Source organism: Hyperolius riggenbachi, chromosome 2, assembly GCF_040937935.1.
Source record: "Hyperolius riggenbachi isolate aHypRig1 chromosome 2, aHypRig1.pri, whole genome shotgun sequence".
Lineage (NCBI taxonomy): Eukaryota > Metazoa > Chordata > Amphibia > Anura > Hyperoliidae > Hyperolius > Hyperolius riggenbachi.
The window spans coordinates 242,784,678-242,808,497 of NC_090647.1; the positions used below are offsets into that span (position 1 = coordinate 242,784,678).

The 23,820-nt window shown below is 41.1% G+C and overlaps 1 protein-coding gene across 1 annotated transcript in view; it reads left to right on the forward strand.

Annotated features, from left to right (window-relative positions):
• Positions 1–19,628, forward strand: part of ZPLD1 (zona pellucida like domain containing 1) — a 344,870-nt gene extending 325,242 nt beyond the window's left edge. Inside the window, exons 10-11 of the mRNA XM_068265320.1 lie at positions 17,128–17,157; positions 19,309–19,628. Coding sequence (XP_068121421.1) covers positions 17,128–17,157; positions 19,309–19,484 — 206 coding nt within the window. The 3' untranslated portion in view covers positions 19,485–19,628. The remainder of the gene's footprint in view (positions 1–17,127; positions 17,158–19,308) is intronic.
• The last annotated feature ends 4,192 nt before the right edge of the window (positions 19,629–23,820 follow it).

Consider the following 23,820-nt stretch of genomic DNA (forward strand, 5'->3'; position numbering starts at 1 on the left):
GCTACGTATGTTAAGGGGAATAGTGGTAACAAGTTAAACAAAAACATTTTCAAAAAGACCAATGGTTTTCGAGATAATCCATTTTTAAAATGCAAAGGAAAAATGGTTTTTAGGCCTCTTGCACACTGCAAGTGATTCCGATTCAGATTCTGCTTTTTAATCAGTTTTTACATCCGATTCCGATTCCGATTTGCAGTTTGCTCCCTGCACACTGCAAATCGGAATCTGAATCGGATGTAAAAACTGATTAAAAAGCGGAATCTGAATCGCTTGCAGTGTGCAAGAGGCCTAAAACTGTAATTTTTCTGAGTTTAAAAAAACATTTTTCCTTTGCATTTTTAAAATGGATTACACAAAATCAGTTTAATGTCTAAATTATATTTATGCATAGCTGTAAATGCAAAAAATTACATGAAATTTTCTTGAATCATAGTTAGCAGCTTACAATCATCACTAGTTGTTATGTCTTTGGATTCTCTCCATGACTAACACTGGACCACATACAACAATCATTTCACCTGATTTATCTTGTCAAAGGCTGGTGCCAAGAAAACAAAACACTGTTGTATATCATATTCATGCTTTTTTAAGCGGCAATTTACTGTGATTGATACATTTTCTCTCTCTACTTTTAATAAACTGTTTATCATCCTTACATGCTAACATTATTCCTTAGACTGTTGTCTAAGCTTGTTTGGAGGTGCATAGAAAAAGCTACACTAGGGTCAGTATTTGTAAACTCCCACCACCAGCTGTAACTTACAACTTTTGCTCTTAACCTCTGCAATACATGTAGGTGGGAGGGGGGGCAATGCAGGCACAATATGAAGGTATACACTGGAGCAGGTGTCAGTGCAGAGGCCAGCAGAATGTAGGAGTCTTATGCCTGTCATGCACCCCTAGCAGTATTTCAAACTGATTTTATAAAAAGTTCACAACAGGTCGGATTCATTACTAAATGTGATGAAAGACCACTTGACACAATCTCTGTGGGAGTTGGAACAGGCTTTTTACAGCAAATTTGTACCACTATTTCCTTAGAAACAGCCACTCAGACTGCTGCAATTCCTCCACAGGACAGGAGAGACTGATAATTGTGCTTCTTCGTTCTTTGGCCTCCAGTTTTGTAATTAATGACTGGTTTGTCATTGATTGGGAAATGGGACGTTCAGTGGGGCACTGCTGTGGCATATGACCCAGCACGGTGCAGCGGAAGACTTGACTTCAGGCACATAACAGCTTTGAAAAAAAATTGTCTGACACAGAGGTCGAAAGTTCCAACATTACATTCTGCTCTAAATGCTCCAATTATATTCTGGTATTTGCTTAAACATATATATGACACATTTTCTTTCATGGAATTCTGTTTCAGTAACAATTTTAAAGTGGGATTGTCAGCCATAAAATCAAATTCCATTTACCTACTGCTCTGCATTTATTATACAGGCTACAACCTGACCCTGCATTGCAAACATTCCAATCTATTCGTAAATGTTTCTGCTGTAATACATCTTATTTCATTACATTGCACATTACATGTACACGCAGTACATTGCCGACAAGAAGGAAGCTCGTTACCTCGCCTCCCACATTCCTGCTCCTCACTAATTGACCTGAGGGCAGTTCAGTGTGACACGAGGCTGAGAAGCTGCTGAAATACGATCTATGCTGAGCTTGCATGTGTTTACAAAGCTAGATATGACAGTGCATCGGAGAAAAAAAAAAAGAGTAAGAGATGAACTTGCATCAGGATTGGGTTTAGTCAGAGACATCAAAAATGTAAAATGCCTGAAACAGTTTTCTCTTTATTTACTAAGTAAAATTCACTGAAATCAAAACATGTACAATACACATGTTATGTAAGTAGAACAAGTATTTCTCTATGCACAAGCAGACAGAGGTGTCAATGGGTAAAATTAGCTAAAATGTTAAAAATAGAGGAGGCGGTGGTGGTAATGTTCAACATTGGATAATGTTCAACATTTTTTTTATTTACATACTGCAAAGTGCAGTGCAACGCGTTTCACAGGTACGATCCCACTTCATCAGGCAATAGACAGAGCATATAACTCCTCCAACTAGACACAAGATGCTGTTGATAACGTTAAACAAAAAAAAATATTTTCCAACTCCAAAGTGTAGTTTTTATCTACTTATATACCGTATTTTTCGGACTATAAGACACACTTTTTCTCCCCCAAAGGTGGGGGGGAAAAGTTGGTGCGTCTTATAGTCCGAATATTAAATTTTGTGACTGCCACTGTCCTTCCCCTTGACCCCTCTGGTGTCTGCTGTTATCCCCTCTGGTGTACACTGCCCCCCCCCTCTGGTATCGCTGTCCCCATCCCCGTGACCCCTTTGATGTCCTCTGTCCCTTTAACATAGATACTGTGAGCACCGCAGATTACTAGCAAGTACCGGTATATACACACCGAGGGAAGGGGCCACACATCTTCACATATCCCTCCTCCACGCCGGTGTCCTTTGCCCCCCGATAGAGAACGCTGCAGGTTACCAGCAAGTTTTTTCAGAACACGGGAAGGAGCCACACAGCATCGGAACGCAATACCCAATCAGGCAGGGGGCGCTGTGCGAGCCGGCCAATCACAGCACTCTATTCTCACTGCTTCCTCCCAATCACCAGCCCGGCTGATAGAGCCCTTGTCCCGCCCTCGAGACTATCGGGAAGTCTGTGATTGGCCGGCTAGCGCAGCGCCCCCTGCCTGATTGGGCATTGCATTCTGAAGCTGTGTGGCTCCTTCCCGTGTTCTGAAAAAACATGCCGGTAACCTTCAGCGTTTTCTGTTGGGGGGCAAAGGACACCGAAGTGGAGGAGGGATATGTGAAGATGTGTGGCCCCTTCCCTCGGTGTGTATATACCGGTACTTGCTAGTAATCTGCAGCGCTCTCGTTATCTATTTTAAAGGGACAGAGGCCAGCAGAGGGGTCACGAGGATGGGGACATCGATACCAGAGGGGGGGGGGACAGTGTACACCAGAGGGGATGACAGACACCAGAGGGGTCACGGGGATGGGGGACAGCGATACCAGAGAGGGGGGTGGGGGACAGTGTACACCAGAGGGGATGATGGGCAGGGGACAGGGATACCAAAGGGGCGATAGTGTACCCCAGAGGGAATGATGAGCAGGGGACAGCAGACACCAGAGGGGGGCAGCAGACACCAGAGGGGGAACAGTGTACCCCAGAGGGGATGATGGGCAGGGACAGCAGACACCAGAGGGGGGGACAGCAGACACCAGAGGGGATGATGGGCAGGGGACAGCAGACACCAGAGGGGGGGGGGGTTGGGGGGACAGTGTACACCAGAGTGGATGATGGGCAGGGGGACAGTGATACCCGAGGGGGCCAAAGACAGGTGGAAGGGACACAGAATGCTGGAAGCCACCTGCTGGCATTGGTAATGAAAAGCAGCATCTCCCCAGCAAGGCACCCTCCTGGTAGCACTGTCTTCCTCTCCATATTAGGATGCGATCATCCTAATGGCCAGCCAGCTGAGAGGTTGATTTCTTTGCGATCTGCTGCTATAGACAGGACTCAGCTGAAGAGCTGCTAAAGGAGCTAATTAGTTAATGGCAATAGTTTGCAGTTTCTGTGATTTTATCAGAGAAGCCACTGGAGGACAGAGTATGCAGGGACAGAGGAGGATATGGGGGATACAGGAGGAAATAAGGACACAAGATGTACAAGGAAGGCACAAGGGGGACAATAATTGGGGCAGAACATATACAAGATGCTCCTGGACCATGGACGCACCAGGTTTAGTATAATTTTTTTTTCCATGATTTCTATGCTCTAAACTTGGGTGCGTCTTATAGTCCGGAGCGTCTTATAGTCCGAAAAATACGGTATGTATTTTAGCAGTATGGCTGTCCCTGCTGCTTTAAGAATTATATAAATAATATATAAACACACACACACATACACACACAAACACACACACACACAAACACACACACATAGCCTTATTTGCACAGCTTTTTGCAGAATTCAGTAAACCTACAGTAGCCCAGGTAGTTGCTTTTATCTGTACTTGGGATATGTAGTGCTTGTTAAACCATGCTGTTTACAATCCAACAAAGAGAGCAATGAAAGCAATAAAGACTGGTAGTAGAACAGTACAATGAGAAACCATATATCTAACGACTACTATACTGTAAAATACATTTTGCTGTTTGATTGCTTCTGAGGTTTCATTTTTCAGCTGCTCTACTCATAAAGTTTACAGAGAAGAAGATGTGTAGCTTATCTGATTTAATGTCAATGCTGGAATAGTCCATTGAGCTGCACCAAAAAATAAGTGTTCTAATTAAATGTCATTTAAACAGGGTTTTGTGTTATTTAAAGTGAACTGAACATTTGAAGTGCTGATACATTTGAGAAATACATGATATAATTCAGTATTTCATAGTACAAATTTAGAAAAAGGAAATAAAGTTCATGTAGGGCGTTTATGAGTTAGTGACAGTAACATCATATATTTGCAGTGATTTAAGGACCACTATCGCAAAACATTTAGTTTTTAATCACCCCATAGTAATTACATCAATAATACAGAAACTTCAGTGTGTAATTATTTTCACTGTCTAGCATGTACCTTTAAATATTCATATATCACTATATCCTGTAGCGTCAGCCCCTGCACTAAACACTGATGGACTTCTGCAACTAGAAAGCCAGCATAGGGGAAGCCTTGTCAGGTAAACTAACTGTCACAGGCTTGGTAGTTGAAGAGCAGGAAGATCGGCGGGAAGGACTAAACCAACTGTTAGTTTACCTGACAAGGCTGACAAAGTTGCAAAATGATAGTCAGACGTGCCATCTGGTAATAAGTATCTCTCAGTATAGGTAGCTGGAGGTAGCTCCTAGCATTAGTTAACCAGATGTAGCCTGCAGTATTAGGCAGACAGAGGTTTGAAAGCCTAATGTTTGTGCTCATGCACAATGCATTCATCTATGATGGCAGGTGGTATTGGAAGCTGTCAGGCACCACTATGGGGACATTGGTATCATGCACATATGCCAATTTGTTTTTGGCATGGTAGGAGGAGAAATATGTGTATGGACCCGATGTTCTCCATGGTGGTTGCCTCAGGAGATGGTCCAGATTTGTAGTTGTTGACTTGTTGTTTTGGTCTGGGACTTCACAGCCTTTCAGAAAATGAATCAATAAAAGTTGGGGAATCATAATACAGGATCATTTCTTGAATGGGTGCTGGAACATTTCAGGTGTATAGATTGGGTAAAGGATGTTGCAGACTGATTGATCACCTCAGGACAGAGCATGGGCATCATCCAAACAGTCCATTATAGGCTAGCCTAGAGCAGGTACCTGCCCCCTCCAGATGGGCAGAGAACACATGCTCATACCTAAAGAAACATCATGGATTATTAAGAGTGATGCAAAAGGACCTTTGGGTTTAAATGATTATGTGGATATGGCATGTTATCTAGATCGTTAGGGAGACCTAGAACCCCCCCCCCCCCCCCATTGAATTTACCATGTTAAGGACATAACCTGCAAAAAGAACTGCTTATTATTTTCAGTTTTCGTGTATATTGCTTATTATTTTCAGTATTCGTGTATAAAGTGTGTAAGATCTAGGATGTTAATTGAGGTGGTTTGGGTGATGTGTCAGACAGCTACATGTAGGTACTAGCTTAAATTAATACTTGTACTCATCAAAATAAAATTTGGAAATACAATAGTAATCCTAAAAATAGTGCATCAAATGGAATAATAATAATAATAATAATAATAATAATTATCATTATCATTATCATTATTATTAATAGTTTACATTTAATTTTCATCCCATAGATATTTCACATCCCAACCCCTGCCACACTGTAACTTTGAAAATATAGGACAAAATGGTATCACGTGTATATGTTGAAAAATACAGTATATCAGATGTATTCCACCAGTCCTTCAAGCTGGTTTGCCATTATTCGATTGACCTGAGTGTGGTATGTGTGGTTGGTGAAGTTGATATGGTTAGCTGGCCAGCAATGTGTTTTGTGTGGCTCCGCCACTTGCTCTTGTTTTTAAACCTTTTTTATTATGCACGTTTTCTATGAATAACTTTGATATATTTTTCAGCATATACATGTGATACCATTTTGTCCTATATTTTGAAAAGATTTCTAATTGGTTGTGTATGGGTGAGCAGTGCAAATAAATATACAATATCATAGTGTGATAAGTATATTGCACACTGTGATTAAATTCCAAGGCCTGCAAGCATACAGATCCAAAAAGGTTTGGAACATTAATTATAGAACACATTGTAACATTGGTCTGTATATTTGTGGTTTTTCCACAACGTGAAGATCAGTGTTTGGTATCCAAGATTTATAGAAGAGGCACTATTGGTTTTCTATGAGTTAATTTTTATTATTTCTTTGTTCAGTTACTCACTACATGTTAGATTTCAGACATCTCATGTTGTTTAGATTTGCATATTTGCCATTCCTGCTGTATGCTTATTTATCCTGTTGATGCTGACAAGTTTGTATAAGCTGACTACGTTTACAATGTGTATTATTGAATACACTTTAAACTTATCATCAGCATGCTTTTCTATATGATATGCATGCTTATAGTCTTTAATATTGTATTGTAATCCACTCCTGTGTTTTTTTTTCAATTAACCTAAAGTGTTAAGTCCCCCAAACAACAACAAAAAACACAGTGCTTTTATCAACTTACCTGAATCATGTCATACTAGTAAAAAAGAGAAGACAAACAAACATGGGCAGTGAGACAAAGGTTAATTTATAACATTTAGCTTCTGCAGAGTGGCATTAATATTCTGAAAACTGGCTTATGGGTCACATGCTTGACCTCATTGGAGATTTACGCAGCAGTTTTGCAGTTATGTAAGTAGAGCAAGACCTTTTTTATTCAATAAGAAATCAAGGCTAACTTCACTATGCTAAAATAAGTTCTCATAGAAAAGTATGTACATATGACAGCACTTATATAATTTCTTATTCAATAATCTTTCATACACTCATGCTATGGACTTATATAACTTAATTGAGCTTTGAAATCATTGCTCGCCTGGAAGCAAGAACACTTTAAGAAATCTAAGCCAAGTTTACAAGAACCCTTTCGTTCTCAAGATTCTTCTAAGAAGGTAGAATTATAGATAAGTATATTCAGCGTTTATAAAAGATAGCATAAATTGGAGGGTTGTCAGCTTGTTAATTGTACAGAGCCATCTAGTGGATCATGAGGAAACACTTGTAATCACTTGTAATAGACAATCTATCTGCCAAAATGGCAGGGTCCACCCACTTTACTACACCAAAATGGCCACCACCACTAGTCCTTACTTTACTTCATCCCTTGGAATTGCATTAGACAAATGTACCTCACAAAATGGAACTCTAGAGGAAGTCTGTCTTTGCACCTAAGAGATCACCTGCCCAGCCAGCATAGCTGGTGGGTCAACTGGGGCATGGGATGAGGGAAGGTCTCTTAAAAGCAGTTGATGAGGCCAACACTCAGCTGCCCCATCATTTCTCCTACCAGCTGGCTGGCAAAAACTGCTCCAGTTTCCCTTTATAATTGGGATCAAATTACCAACCATTAGTTCTTGATCTGTTAAATTTGAATAATCTGGGGGTACCAAAGAGGCCGAAGATGATGTGAGCAACCATGGTGAAGATACAGTATGTCCTAGCTGAGATGAAAAAGACTGAAGACGTGCATTGCGTCACTGTCACAAGATCTGTTTTTGGATCTTCTCATTTGTCTAGTTGAGTCTGATTCTTTATGACCACATATACATATACATGCCAGATGTGTCTGTCAAACACTTCTTCTATCATCTGTTTTTAATGAATGTTCATATGAACAGCCTTTTACCCTTCCACTCTCCCTCTTTGTCCCACAAGTTGTAAATACCATTGGCATTGCAGCTGTTTATGTACCATATGCTAAGATTCAATATTTGTAGAGCCAAGCCCTATTTTAACCAATAGCATTCCAGGCCATCCCCTGGAGGTCATTGGTTCTGGCAGGCACCGCTGCAGTGCTTGCTGATAGTAAAAAGTAAGATCACCTCAGCAGCATTAGCACTCTGCTGCACCCACCTGCTCTCTGCTCTCCCTCCTTTCCAGTCAAAACTGCTCCACTGCCTCCTGATGAAGTCATGGCCCCTGGATGAAGCCCCGCTCCTCCCCCCCGCTGCCCACAGGTGATCGCTCACCTGCTTCTTAAATGTGTGCAGCAGCATCAGAATGACCTTAAGAGCAGCAGCAACAGCACCATTGGAGCAGGGGACATTGCAAGGTCTGATCTTATAAGTATCAGGAAGCCTCCATTTTGTCCCTCTGGCCCTGTGCCACCACTGCCCCCTGTGCCAAATTCCATCCTTTTACCTTCTTTCCATGATTCATTATACCATATACTTGTGTAAACATGTTTTTTGCCTGGAGAGAAGAGGTAAAGAGACAGAAATTGTTATTAACAATAAACAGTTTTCTGAGAAAATGGTAAATGTGTATCCAGAGTTCAGGTCCATTTGACTGAGATTTGATTCAGATCACAGCTTTATTTTGCTATTAAGCTTTATTGGGTAAAAAGGACACTGTCACAAAGGAAAGCAGTTTTGGTCTGATAAAAGCAGCCTATTCCATAATAACTGTGCTAAAAAACAACCTGTGCTAAATCAATATATGAGTAGGAGGGCAGTAAATCAGTGAAGAGATCTAGTTTCACTTTTTTCAGGACCAGCACATAGTAAATGAATCAGGAAATGGTTTCTTTCATTTGAACCCAACCACTTAGGTGTTCCGTTTTGACACATAGTTTCTTTTTTCCCAGTCATAAAAGAGGAAAAACCTAGCGCCTTTTCTTTTTTCCTTATTTTAGACAGAAGTGCTTTGGTTAGCATCCCACAGACCCATCAGTATCTAACAGTCAATATCACTATAAGCCACCAATCAATAATCCAGCAAACAAGTACTTATGAAATGAAGTGCTCTTATCATTTCTCCAGAAGATGAATTCCTGACACATATTTGTTCTGAAGTCGAAAGCACTTTATAGCAGACCTACTAAGATAACACACAAGGCACTTTTAATTAAAGCCTACTGCCAATGCATTTTAATGTAGGTAATAGGTATGCCTGCTGCCTGTACAGCTATTTCAATGTAGTATTTATTTTTGAGGCTAATTCAACACTATAAGAGCTAAAATAAATGCCAACCATTGATATGTGCTCAGAACTGGCAGAAGAACGCACAGCCCGTTGCAATTAATGCTGCTGCTCTGAGGTTAAGTGATTCAATAAATGCTTTAAGCCAATTGGACTGGATAAATTGGAACCATGTAACTAAATACTATAGAATTAAAGCCAGGAGCTTGATTATTAGGAATACTAAAATGTACATATGTAGAAAACAGAAATAAAGAGTACATCCATTAATAGGACAAAATACATTAACAACTTTGCTTAAAAGCTATTATGTTAAATGCCATTCACCAATAACAGGTAATCAGCGCTGCATAATATGTCGGCGCTTTATAAATACAATAAATAAATAACATAAATCGCTCTGTATAGAATTTAAACCTGCATCAGTGAGGCGGAAGACTAGAACAACAGTCAAAAGCATGCTGTAGCTTTTCCAAAATGGAGGCAGTAATGGCTCCTTCACATTCCTCTCAATCCAAGGTACCTTTAAAAAGTTTTAGGGAGCATGCATAGTGCACAGAAATTGGGCCATTCAGTTGCACATCAGCCTGGAGCCAGGACACTATCTGCACAAAGTTTGTTTGTTTTTCCTGTGTTGGTGTGGGATTCTACTGGTTTTCTCTTACAATCCAAAACATACTAGTAAGCGTACGCATGCACTGCCGCCGGCAACGACGGGTCCACCGCACCCTCCCGCTGGGCGGACGTTCAGCCGACAGTAGTGCATGTGTACGCGCTGTTGGCGGACTGATAAGGCTGTTTCTGAACGATCCGCTCGGCGGATCGTTCAGAAACAGCCTTATCAGTCCGCCGACAGCGCGTACACATGCGCATACTATCGGCTAAAGACCGCCCAGCGGGAGGGTCCGGCGGACCCGTCGTTGTCTTTTGTAGTGCGTGTGTAAGGTATTTCTCCCCTAGAATTTGCCTTAGACTATAATAGGGAATTAACTCTGTGACTATGGTAGGGATTAGATTTTGAGCTCCTTTGAGGTACAGTTGGTGACATGACTGTATATTCTGTATAGTGCCATTGAAGCCAGTGCTATACTACCATATAAATAAACAACAATATTTTTCCCCTGCTTTTCATTTTAAATGCTGGTGTCAGTGATTGCCATATGTAAAAAAATGATATCTTTTGTTGTTAGTGGCAAACATTTGCTAAGCAATATTTTCTTTTCTAAAGGGACATCATGATTGATGCCCTGTGGTTTCCTTTAGAGACCTGTTTTTTTTTATTGTTGTACCAGATTGACCCCACCATCATTACCCGAGTGATATGTCATTTTAGCTTGAATAAAAGCCGGACAAACAAAATCTGCATGAACTGACTTGCTACACTTATTTTACAACAACACATTAGTATGTGCATAAAAGCTGAACCTCTATTCAGATCTCAAAAGCTGTAATGTCTTTACCCGCTGCGTTGATCCAGCTTTTTAGCCAATCTACTCTAAGCTTCATGAAGCAAAGCCATAGGCAGTTACACAATTGGCATGCACTTTAAAGTAGAGCTGCATCTGGTACTATTGATTTATGAGAAGTAGCCAATAGTTATGAATTTAACAGATAATTTAACAGATAAAGAAGCAGATATGACTTCTCCATCCCTTAAATAATTTAACATTGAATTAATTAATAACATATAGTAAATAATATCATTTATATAAATAGTTCTTTTAAAGTCAAAGAAATAAACAAAACACAAGGGAAAACAACAACAGCAAACCAGGCTGCTGTTGTGTGAATTGCATTTTAATGCAATCAAAGTTTTACATATTTGTTCCTGTCCTTCTCTCTTTGACACATATATGCATACATACAGGTAACAGGATTCGTGAATTATATATTTGATAGAGTTGGTCAATGAGATACTAATAGTTACATTCTCCCTAATTGCTATGTTGGGGGCTGTGTTGTCTATAAGTTAATTGGAGGAATGCCAAATTACCGTATTTTTAAGACGCTCCGGACTATAAGACGCACCTAGATTTAGAGGGCAAAAACCAGGAAAAAATAAAAAAAATACTAAATCTAGGTGCCTCTATGGTCCAGGAGTCTCCTATAGACCTTTAACCTCCCCCTAAGATGTTTCTATCTAAGTTATACTGCCCAGCTACACTAACCACTTCTGCCCCACCAACTACACTAACAACTGATACCTCACCCCCAGCTACACTATACTTCACTAACCACTAATGTATCCTCCCACCCAGCTACACTATACTTCACTAACCACTAATGTATCCCCCCACCCAGTTACACTATACTCCACTAACCACTGATGTATCCCCCCACGCAGCTACACTATACTTCACTAACCACTGATGTATCCCCCCACCCAGCTACAGTATACTTCACTAACCACTAATGTATATCCCCCACACCCAGCTACACTATACTTCACTAACCACTGATGTATCCCCCCACCCAGCTACACTATACTTCACTAACCACTGATGTATCCCCCCCTCCCAGCTACACTATACTACACTTCACAAAGCCCTGTCACCCCCCCCCCCCTCGAACCTAGCTACACTAATTAACCATTACTATTAAATTAAAAGCTCACCCATAATGAGGAGGTTCGTGGCAGCAGAGTTATCCGGAGGTGTTCCAGCATAGCAACAGCTGCTGCAATCTGTATGCCGGTGTCCATCATCTTGTACCCCGAGCTGCGGCAGTGGAATCAGCTGTACATCTCCCTGGGTGGCATAGCAGCAGCCGCCGCAATAATCTGCAATGCCTATGTGTGTCTGCTGTCTGCGGCTTGTCCCCCGAGCGGCTCCAGCAGCAGCGTAATCTGAGATAACTCCCCGGGTGGCATGGTTGTAAGTGCTAATAAGATTGCTTATGCATGCGCCTCTTCTGCCCCGCATCAGCCGCACGTCATTGTAATACAGGCACAGCGGGACATCTTCAGCCACGTTACTATCAATGTCCGGCAGAGACCTCTGAACTGCTTCCTTATTGGTGCCCTCTGATGACCTGTGTCGCACGTGCGCCGGGGTCATGTGGCGAGCCAATAAGGAAGCAGTTCAGAGGTCTCTGCCGGACGCTGATAGTAACGTGGCTGAAGATGTCCCGCTGTGCCTGTATTACAATGACGCGCGGCTGATGCGGGGCAGAAGAGGAGCAATGCATAAGCAATCTTATTAGCATTTACAGCCATGCCACCCGGGGAGTTATCTCAGATTACGCTGCTGCTGGAGCCGCTCGGGGGACAAGCCGCAGATACACATAGGCATTGCAGATGATCGCAGCGGCTGCTGCTATGCCACCCAGGGAGATGTACAGCTGATCCCACTGCCGCAGCTCGGGGTACAAGATGATGGACACCGGCATACAGATTGCAGCAGCTGCTGCTATGCTGGAACACCTCCGGATAACTCTGCTGCTGCTGACCCAGTGCCCGCCCAGACAGGTAAATTGTTACATTTGGACTATAAGACGCAGCAACTTTTTCCCCCCACTTTTGGGGGAGAAAAAGTGCGTCTTATAGTCCGAAAAATACGGTATGTAATTTGGGTAACATGCTGCCTTTTTATTCTATTTGGGCATGATACTTCTGAAGGAGCCATGCTGCCTTGTTCTTTTTTATCTTTTTTAGATCGATTTTCATAAAACTGAACAAAAATTTATTTAAAAAAAACGGTCAGAAAATTGAATAATCAATCGAAATTCAGATTGGACTTTTTGGAAATAATCGATCTGGCAGATAAATCTGCCAGAAAATTGTATGGTGTGTACCTAGCATATGTACTTTTAAAACTTAGGTAGATAGATAGATAGATAGATAGATAGATAGATAGATAGAAATATAGATAGATAGATAGATAGATAGATAGATAGATAGATAGATAGATAGATAGATTTGAATTCATGTTGGGCCTGTAAGATACACTACTGAAGTTGATAAAAAAAAAGTCTTGAAACTCTGCTCAGTACTACACCTAGCAATACATTTGCCATTTCAGCACAAAACTGACAATCGATTAAAAAAACGATCGGAAAATTGAATAATCGATCGAAATTCAGATTTAATTTTTTGGAAATAATCGATCTGGCAGATAAATCTGCCAGAAAATTGTATGGTGTGTACCTAGTATAAGTACTTTTAAAACTTATTAAGATAGATAAGATAGATAGATAGATAGATAGATAGATGGATGGATGGATGGATGGATGGATGGATGGATGGATGGATGGATGGATAGATAGATAGATAGATAGATAGATAGATAGATAGATAGATAGATAGATAGATACATTAGATAGATACATTAGATAGATACATTAGATAGATAGATAGATAGATAGATAGATAGATAGATAGATACATTAGATAGATACATTAGATAGATAGATAGATAGATAGATAGATAGATAGATAGATAGATAGATAGATTTGAATTCATGTTTGGCCTGTAAGATACACTACTGAAGTTGATAAAAAAAAGTCTTGAAACTCTGCTCAGTACTACACCTAGCAATACATTTGCCATTTCAGCACAAAACTGACAATCGATTAAAAAAACGATTGGAAAATTGAATAATCGATCGAAATTCAGATTGGATTTTTGGGAAATAATCGATCTGGCAGATAAATCTGCCAGAAAATTGTATGGTGTGTACCTAGTATAAGTACTTTTAAAACTTATTAAGATAGATAAGATAGATAGATAGATGGATAGATAGATGGATAGATAGATAGATAGATAGATAGATAGATAGATAGATAGATAGATAGATAGATAGATAGATAGATAGATTTGAATTCATGTTGGGCCTGTAAGATACACTACTGAAGTTGATAAAAAAAAGTCTTGAAACTCTGCTCAGTACTACACCTAGCAATACATTTGCCATTTCAGCACAAAACTGACTGTATACAGTTCCATTGGGGGTAGATTCATCATCATTACAATATTCCATTTGTGAAAAGGGCAAGAGACTGGTACAGAGCTCAGCTCCCTTGAGCCACAAAACAGTGACCTTTTTTGTAGTTTAATCTGCTGTACATGGTACAACTTAACAAAAAAAAAAACCTATTAGCATATTCTTGAAGACATGTATAAATTCATATTAAAATGACACACAAAACATATTAAACTACAGACTAAGATAAGGAGTTTTGATTGTAAACTTTTTTTAGCATGATTTTTTAACGCTTTGTCTCCCAAAGTGTAAGGTATACAGTCTACAAATATTAGTGCATTTTAAAGCAAACCTGAAGTGAAAATAAACTTTTGGATAAGTAACTTTATCTAAAGAACTAGAATTGTAGAATCTAATTTTCCAAGTGCTACAAACTATTTTAAGTTTAACTTTTTGGCAGCCCCACACAAGTTATCTCATGTCAGATAACTTAGGGCAGTGCTGTAGCAGCCAGCTAGTCTCGTGCTGCCTCCCCCAGTCTGCCAGCCTAAATGCAGAGTAGTGCATGGAGTGCTTTGATATTTATCTGATCCAAATGCATGATCGGGTCTCCTCTTCTACCTGTGCTGTATGCTGACATCATCCTCCTGGTCCCGATCACATGATATGACGTGATGGGAACCCGCAGGAGGATCTCGCATACAGGGACACTCAGTGGTGAAAAAGGAGACTCGAGTTACGGTCTGGATCAGGTAAATATCAAGGTGCTCCCTGCACTCCTCTGAATTTAAGCTCACATGCTAAGGGAAGCATAAAAGCATGTGGCACCGCAGCTTAAAGTAAAAAAAAAACAAAGCATGAAGGCTTAAAAGCTCAGATTGTTTATTTGTTTATAAATGTCTCACATAGAAAATAATGATGTATTGAACCTAATCACAACTATCCTGCTATCATGAGTGTATTTGCAAAGTCATACAAAAGTTTTATGGCTTCTACTTAGTTTTCAGGAGAGCTACCATTGCAATAAGTCTGCTTTGACTGCACAGATAAAGCACTTGTTTATTAACCCTTCTAGTAGAAAAAAGTAAGAGTTAACACAGGTAAGCTGCATTCGTAATGTACTGTATGCTACTTTGGGCAACCTTTATATGTTACATGTAAAGGCTCAGCTTCCATAGGTGAACTGCACTAGTATATAGAGATATCTATCAAGCACCAGTAATACAATGCTGATGCAAGCTAAGTACTAAATAAATTTCTACTAGTTATGAGGAGTCTGTTTTAACTAGACTGCATCAAATCAGCTCAGTTTTCAGCAGACATATGTTTGTTGCAAATACCTAAGTAATCAGCTAGACAAACCTTTAAAGGTTAATTTAGTGCAAGTTGGTATTGATTTGTATTGACAGATTAAGGGGCTCCTCAATCTAACTAATTTTACTGCATCATATCAAGAGAGGATGGAGTTCATATAGCAGAAATTAGTGCAGGCCTCAGTTTTGCCTATAGAAGCAAACATTTATGAAAAGGTTAGGTTAAAAAGTCACCTATATACATTATATACACTCAAAATAAAAGGGGCTGGGAGAAGTGTTGGTGTTAACATTCGAGTTTTTGAAATTCGGAAACCCAAATTTGCCCATCATCACACTTCAGCAAATCAGCACCCAGACAGAGGCCGTTCACTTATTTGAGGTTTACATTGAGCTTCGTGTGACTCACCTGAAGCACAATAAGTGAACCCCGACCCTGTCCACTTGTCTGGGTGCTGAAATGTTGTGGGGGCAAATTCAGGTTCCCAAATTTCAGTAGCCTGATTTGAACACCAACACTAGCTGGGAGAAGCTTTTATTCCAACATTTGCTTTTACTATCTTGAAGAAAATCCAGTTGGCCCTTTTGACATTTGGATATCCAGCCAAGTACATTTTAAAATTAACTAACTCCTTTGCACTTCTGATTAGTGGGCAGCAATGCAAGTTATACCTAGCTTTTATTATTTTCTTTTGTTTACTTTCTGTGCTGATAAAAGCTAAAAACCCCAAATCATGTGATTATGGTAAGTAGATATTGCCTCAGACAATACTTTCTGTAAGATTTACTACAGAGACTCCATGCTCTTTGTTTTTCTACATTTCTACAATTAATAAAATAGGGTATTTTTTATTTAAAGCTTTTTTTTTTAAGAAACTGAATATGTAACATAGATTTGCACTGATTCAGTGCAGTGAAAAGCCTAAACTTAACTGGTAGATACTCTTCAGATTACAAGCTTTATACCCTGATAAAAAAAATAGTACAAAGTTAAATATAGACATATAAAAAATAAAAGCATAAGGTGGGTTTACTAAGGTGCACAGCAAAAAATTGGATTTTAATGGTCTGGTTTTGCTGTGAATGTGGCAGCATACAGCATCTCCTGACCCTCCTAAATGCATTGCCGAGAGATCCTGAGTACCTGATTGTCTCAGCTGGGTACAGGCAGACCCTATTGTCTTTCTACTAACCTTGTCTGCTCCGTCCCATGTTGTCATGTTGGCACACAGAAAACAAGGCTAGCATGTAGGCTACCAACACATTTGTACATAACACTGCCCTGAATTGTCAGCTGAGGAAATGAGTTCTGATCCTTGTGGGTGACAGTAATTGTACATTTGTATGTACCTTCAGAGACTGAACCATAACCATGAGTTGAAACCAAACCCACTGTTGAGCACATCCAGTACAAATTTTGCAATACTCCCTCTCCATTTCTATGTGTGAATTTTTTTCATGTCTAGAATTTACAGGCCTTTTTTACGTGAAGCCATAAAGCTAGACTGGCAATCCATGGGATCTGGGACAAAGACTGAGAGAGCTGAATGCAGAAATGTATCACTTTACACAAAAATGCTTTCTTTCCACAAAGTCTCAATTTATTATAAAAAGGTTAACAATGTATTAGAAATGGTAAATTATTTTTAGCGGTCAGGGATACAGCATGAATGGCTAATTGTAACTTTCTTATTTACATTACAGATGAAACACCAACGAACAACTCCCAGCTTGGTAAGACATTCTCATTTTTATTTATATATAAAAGTAATGAAAGTGAAAGCTAGCTAAAAAGCGCTGCCTTTGTGTTCTGTAAAATAGTGTCAATCTAATAGACCAGCTCCGATTGACATTATTTTGCATATCAGCAAAAATGTCTCTAAACACCACACACTGGTTGACTATGAAAAGTTTTTTTTTTATAAATTATCTTTCCTTATCTGTTTTTCACTACATCGATATAACATCTTTTAACCACTTGCCGACCGCACGCTTATACCGTGCGTCGGCAAAGTGGCAGCTGCAGGACCAGCGACGCAGTACTGCGTCGCCAGCTGCAGGCTGATTAATCAGGAAGCAGCCGCTCGTGCGAGCGGCTGCTTCCTGTCAATTCACGGCGGGGGGCTCCGTGAATAGCCTGCGGGCCGCCGATGGCAGCTCGCAGGCTAAATGTAAACACAAGCGGAAATAATCCGCTTTGTTTACATTGTACGGCGCTGCTGCGCAGCAGCGCCGTAAGGCAGATAGGCGATCCCCGGCCAATCAGCGGCCGGGGATCGCCTCCATGTGACAGGGGACGTCCTGTCACTGGCTGCACAGGACGGATAGCGTCCTGTGCAGCCCGGATCACCGGGGGGAGAGGTAGGAGAGGGAGGGGGGTGAATGTCGCCGCGGAGGGGGGCTTTGAGGTGCCCCCCCCCCCCGCAACTAGCCTGCACGCAGGAGCGATCAGACTCCCCCTGCACATCATCCCCATAGGGGGGGAAAAAGGGGGGCGATCTGATCGCTCTGCGTGCTACCTGATCTGTGCTGGGGGCTGCAGAGCCCACCCAGCACAGATCACAACAAACAGCGCTGGTCCTTAAGGGGGGGGGGTAAAGGGTGGGTCCTCAAGTGGTTAAAACACACAGCATGTAAAAAGGGACTAGAATGAGACAAGAAAAGAAATATCAAAGTTGTGTTCTCAGAAGCAACTTAGTTATTTTCAGTATTTGTGAAGGGAGATAATTCATGAGATTCATTGTGTGAATCAATCTCACAGTTAGCAGTAAAGATGCTGCATATATTTGCTCATAATAACAGGAAGATAACGACATAGTAGTGTAGATAAATGGCATAGCAAGCCTGAGGCGTGAGATAGGTAAGAGGAACCTCACATTGACATACATATATATACAGTATATATATAAACTGTTTATTCTTTCAGTAAAGTGAGTCAAGTGAACAACAGGAATTATTAGCATTACATTGTCTGGTAGGTCCTTTCATGTCATACTCATCGTTTGTTCTGATACACTTGAGAGCTCACCTTCTAAACTCCAAATAACCTTCTAAATCCCTATCACAACACTTCTTTATAAACAGGCTGCTTGACGTGGACCCATACTGTTTTGATAAAATTGAAAAACCACATGCAGCAACAATAACCTGCTAAAAGCTAAAGGCAACCTAACTAGCCATAAGATAAAAATGATGACGCCTAGAAATACCAAAACATATTACTTACTATCTTATTGCATGAGGATGAGGATAACCTTATTTTTTTCCTCCAGGGCTTGAAATTAGTGTTGGCGGTTCCTATGTCAACTTTTTGCATGTGTGCATTTGTGTAGGGACTCACCAGTTTATGAATGGGCTCTTTCATGTCCGCCATTGATCTGGTGAACCACATAGCCCAGAAGTTCACACAACACTACTTGAACTACCTTATTCCACTTGGTGACATTGACTGGGCATTGCACATATGCAGAGGCGGGACAAGGTCCTCCAGCACCCAAGGCTGAGACACCAAAGTGCGCCCCTCCATCCCTCCCACCCCAGCCGTCACACACTAATTGCTATTAGACTTAGAGGTGCCACAGGGCCCACAACCTCCCCAACACCTTAATATCTAGTTATCTGGCTTGCAGTCACTGCTATGTATCCCCTTTTTTTATTTCTTTCTGCTTCAAACACAATTAGGAATGACAGCTGAGTGAATTGTGCGCCCCCTCCTACACTGCGCCCTGAGGCTGGAGCCTCTCCAGCTTATGCCTCGGCCCGGCCCTGCACATATGCTCCTATATATCATCAGCATTAACAGTAGTATATAGCAAATCACTGGCTTTTTTATATGTATATATTGGCTTTTATACTTATTTAATTGTATATTTTGTTGATTTGTAGCTCAGCCACAGAGTAATCACTTCCAGATGAACTCGGTCACCAGTGCCCTCATCTCAGGAGTAGTAATTCTCGGCGTTACCAGCTTTGGATTTTTCATCATTTCACTTATCCTCTTGAACAGGAGGAAGAACAACAGCCTGGTTTTATGTGGTGTACGGAACCCAGCTTTTAATTAACAGAAAACTTTGCACTCATTTTTAAACCTTAATATTTTTCAACACTTTGTGAACTAAAATTGTACAGTGTGGATATTTCATTATAATGTTACCGTGTCAAGCTAATGCTTTTTTAAGCTGTCATTTTTTAGCATGTGCACTGTACCGATGAACGCATGGATTGAGAAGCACTACAAGATAATTAATCGATGTGATAAATCATATGATGATAACATTCTGGATGAGGGTTTTTTTTACGTTTTCTTTTTTTTTCTTTTCTTTTACTTTTCTACACTTCAGCTTGGCAATTTTAGTGAATTAAGAAATATGTCAGTTAAGAGCAGCATGATATATACTTTGATATGGATAAACATGAACTATTTATTATAATATTCCTATGTAATGTTAAGTAAAGTTATAAATGATCTCTGAACTTCATATTTCAAGTTGTTACAATAGAAGTGTTAGGAATCTTAGGTCACTTGACAAACACAGCAATCATAAACGTTTGGGGCTGTATTAGCTATAAATAAGTGCCTTGCATATATCCTTTCAGAGGAAAATAGTTCTACATTGCCTTATATATTTGAGTTGCAGTCATGTGATCCTTAGCTCAGTTCTGCTTTAAATTGACTTTGCCAATAAATGGGTACAGTTTTAACTTCAGATTTTTCCTAACAATGTGTATTATTAAACCCTGAATGTGAATGTGAAGTTGATAGACGCCATAAATATTTTCACGTAAACAGAAGTGAACTAGAAAGAGAGGTTTTCATTGCTCCTTATGCCTTTTAGGGTGGAACTATTTTTACGTACCTTGTTCACTCCTTTTCAGATATAAAGACTTGGAATGCACACAGAAAAAGAAAACTTTTTTACTTTACACACAAACAGGGGCGGACTGACAACTCATGGGGCCCCCGGGCAATAGGAGATTATGGGGCCCCCATACCAGTGTTTCCCACCTTTCACGTTATATTTTTACAGACTAAGATATAATCATTTATTGACAACAGTAAATATGTTATATTGAGATATTGTACACTGACAAAAATCCCTGCGCCGCGCGTAGCGCCAAAAAATGGGTGTGGTCACACAACAGAATGTGGGCGTGGTCATGGGTGGGGCAAAATATACATGACCTTAGCAGTGGTGTAAAAGGTCTGCCGGGGAAGTCTGAACTCTGCAATAGTGTTTCCCCCCAAAATACATGTAATCTGACAGCATTTCACCAAAAATCCATGCAATTTGGCAGAGGTTCCTCCAAAATACAGATAATATGGCAGTCGTTCCCCCAAAATAGACATAATTTGGCAGCAGATCACCAAAAATACATGTAGCCGCAGTGGTTCCCCCAAAATACACAGAATCTGGAAGCAGCATTTCTCCGTTATACACAATCTGGCAGCGGTTCCCCAAAAATACACATAATCTGGCAGCTGTTTCTCAAAATACACTTAATCTGGCAGCAGCAGTTCCCCCAAAATAGGTGCCCCCAGTATAGGTAACCAGGTAAAAAGGTATCCCCAGTGGAAGTATCCAGGTCTATAGGTTTTCCCAGTGCAGGTATCCAGGTCTATAGGTGTCCCCAGTATAAGTAGCCTAATCTACAGGTGTCTCCAGAATAGATAACCAGGTCTATAGATGTCCCCATTTAAGATAGCCAGGTCTATAGATGTCCCCAGTTAACATAGCCAGGTCTATAGGTGTCTCCTGTATAGATAGCCAGGTCTATAGGTGTCTCCTGTATAGATAGCCAGGTCTTTAGGTGTCCCCAGTATATGTAGCCAGGTGTATAGGTGTCCCCAGTATAGCCAGGTCTATAGGTGCCCCCAGTATATGCAGCCAGGTGTATAGGTGCCCCCAGTATATGCAGCCAGGTGTATAGGTGCCCCCAGTATATGCAGTCAGATGTATAGGTCTCCCCAGTATAGCCAGGTGTATAGGTCTCCCCAGTATAGCCAGGTGTATAGGTCTCCCCAGTATATGCAGCCAGGTGTATAGGTGTCCCCAGTATAGCCAGGTTTATAGGTGCCCCCAGTATATGTAGCTAGGTCTATAAGTGCCCCCAGTATATGTAGTCAGGTGTATAAGTGCCCCCAGTATATGCAGCCAGGTGTATAGGTGCCCCCAGTGTATGCAGCCAGGTGTATAGGTGCCCCCAGTATATGCAGCCAGATGTATAGGTCTCCCCAGTATATGCAGCCAAGTGTATAGGTCTCCCCAGTATAGCCAGGTCTGTAAGTGCCCCCAGTATATGCAGCCAGGCTTGTAGGTGTCTCCAGGAGGGGAGACAGCCAGTGAAGGAGGGCGATGGGCATAGCAGCGGAGAAGGGGGGGAAGTCCCCCCCCCCGTTCCCTCACCTTGGGCCCCCCTTCCTGGCTCTCCCCTCCGTAATCTGTAATGTGTCGGACAGCTGGAAGCGGCTGACAGCGGGCGGAGACTTACCGCTGTTCAGCCACTGGAGGCATCGCTGATCTGTGTGCAGCTAGTCTGGGCTTCTCAAGCCCACACTAGCTGCACACAGATCAGCGATCCCTCCGGTGGCTGAACAGCGTCTCCGCCCGCTGTCAGCCGCTTCCAGCTGTCCGACACATTACAGATTACGGAGAGGAGAGCCAGGAAGGGGGGCCCCAAGGTGAGAGTAGGGGGGGGAAACTTCCCCCCTTCTCCGTTGCTATGCCCATCGCCCTCCTTCACTGGCTGTCTCCCCTCCTGGCTGCTCAGGGTTCTCTGGCGGGTGGCGGGCCCCCCCTGACCACGGGCCCTCGGTCCGTGCCCGAGTGCCCTAATGGTCAGTCCGCCCCTGCACACAAAATATGGCAAAATAAAAAATCTGTATGTGAGTGTGCAGAAATTGTTTAACATGGTGGAAACTAGTGTGTGGTAGCAAGTCCTTTGTGTAGTCACTCATAGTAAAGGACATCTAAACATAAAGAAAATGTCGCTGGCACTGCTTTTATTTCTGACGTGTTTGCTGGAATCTTGATTGCTGACTTGCTGTACACACTAATGCTTGACTGAATGTGACACCTAGGGTAAGGGTACAGGACCCAGGACTTCAGCAAGCATGTATTGCACATTATGTGTAAAACAGTTATAGCATATCACATTGGTAAAACCAAGGGATTACATCACCCATCCAGATGACACTTTACACACAGAGCCCGTCCTCCCGCCAATTGTTTCACACCAGCCTGTTGCTCAGCTCAATGGCGTTCAGGTAATCCAAAATATCGAGGCAATGCTAGGTCATCAGCTAGTTTAGAATAAATCCAGAAGAACCTGTATTTATTTAAACATTTCTCACTGATGGTGTGCACAGATCATTTTAATGATGTGACTACTATTACCCTAACATTTCAGCAACTCTCACGAAGGTCTAATATGGGGAGATTGTTCTAAAAAAATGTTGCCACCTAATACCAGACATTGTTTAAAGGGACTCTGAGTAGTGCAAAAACTATGGAAAGATGCATATCATTTTAAAGCTCTTTTTTTCCTCTTTCCAATGATATATAAACTGCCACCCTACGCCTTTTAGTTTTCGCTATTTTCGCGATTGAAATTGCGGCGGACGCGATTTCAATCGCGAAAATAGAGAAAACTAAAAGGCATAGGGCGATGATTTATGGGCCGTCAGAAAGAGGAGAAAGAGAGCTTTAAAATGATATCCATCTTTCCATAGTTACATTGTATTACACAGGGCGACTTTTTCTCAAAGTCAGCAGCTCCATTCAGCCGCTGCAATTTTAATCGCGAAAATAGCGAAAACTAAAAGGCGTAAGGCAACGATTTATATATCATTGGAAAGAGGAGAAAGAGAGCTTTAAAATGATATGCATCTTTCCATAGTTTCTGCACTGCTCTGAGTCCCTTTAACTCCTCCAGGCCTGGTTTGCAGAATTGTTTTTGTTCTTCTGTGTTCTTCCACCCTAAAGAACCTAAATAAATGTTGCCATTTGCAAAGAGGTTGGCGAAATGATTTCAATGACTGACAAAGCAAGTAGGTGTAAATGTAAACCTGAAGTGATTAAAAAAACCTCATGATATAAACAATACTCTCCATAGCCCCAATCATAAATATAATTTTTCTGGAATCTCATTGTCTGATTTAGATGCTTATGAACCTGAGGCAATGAAAACTTTACACTTGGATTTTTAATGTATGTCCATTTCCCAAAGAAACACATCTTGAAGTAAGTATTTTTTTCTATCTGGTCTTTGGACACAAATGTTTTCTCAGCTACATAAGAGATTTAGTACCTGTGTAATTCATTAACAGGGTCAGTTCTTCCATGAAGCAGTGTGAATTCACATGCTTCAAATGTTTCCCTCCTCATACTCCCTCACATT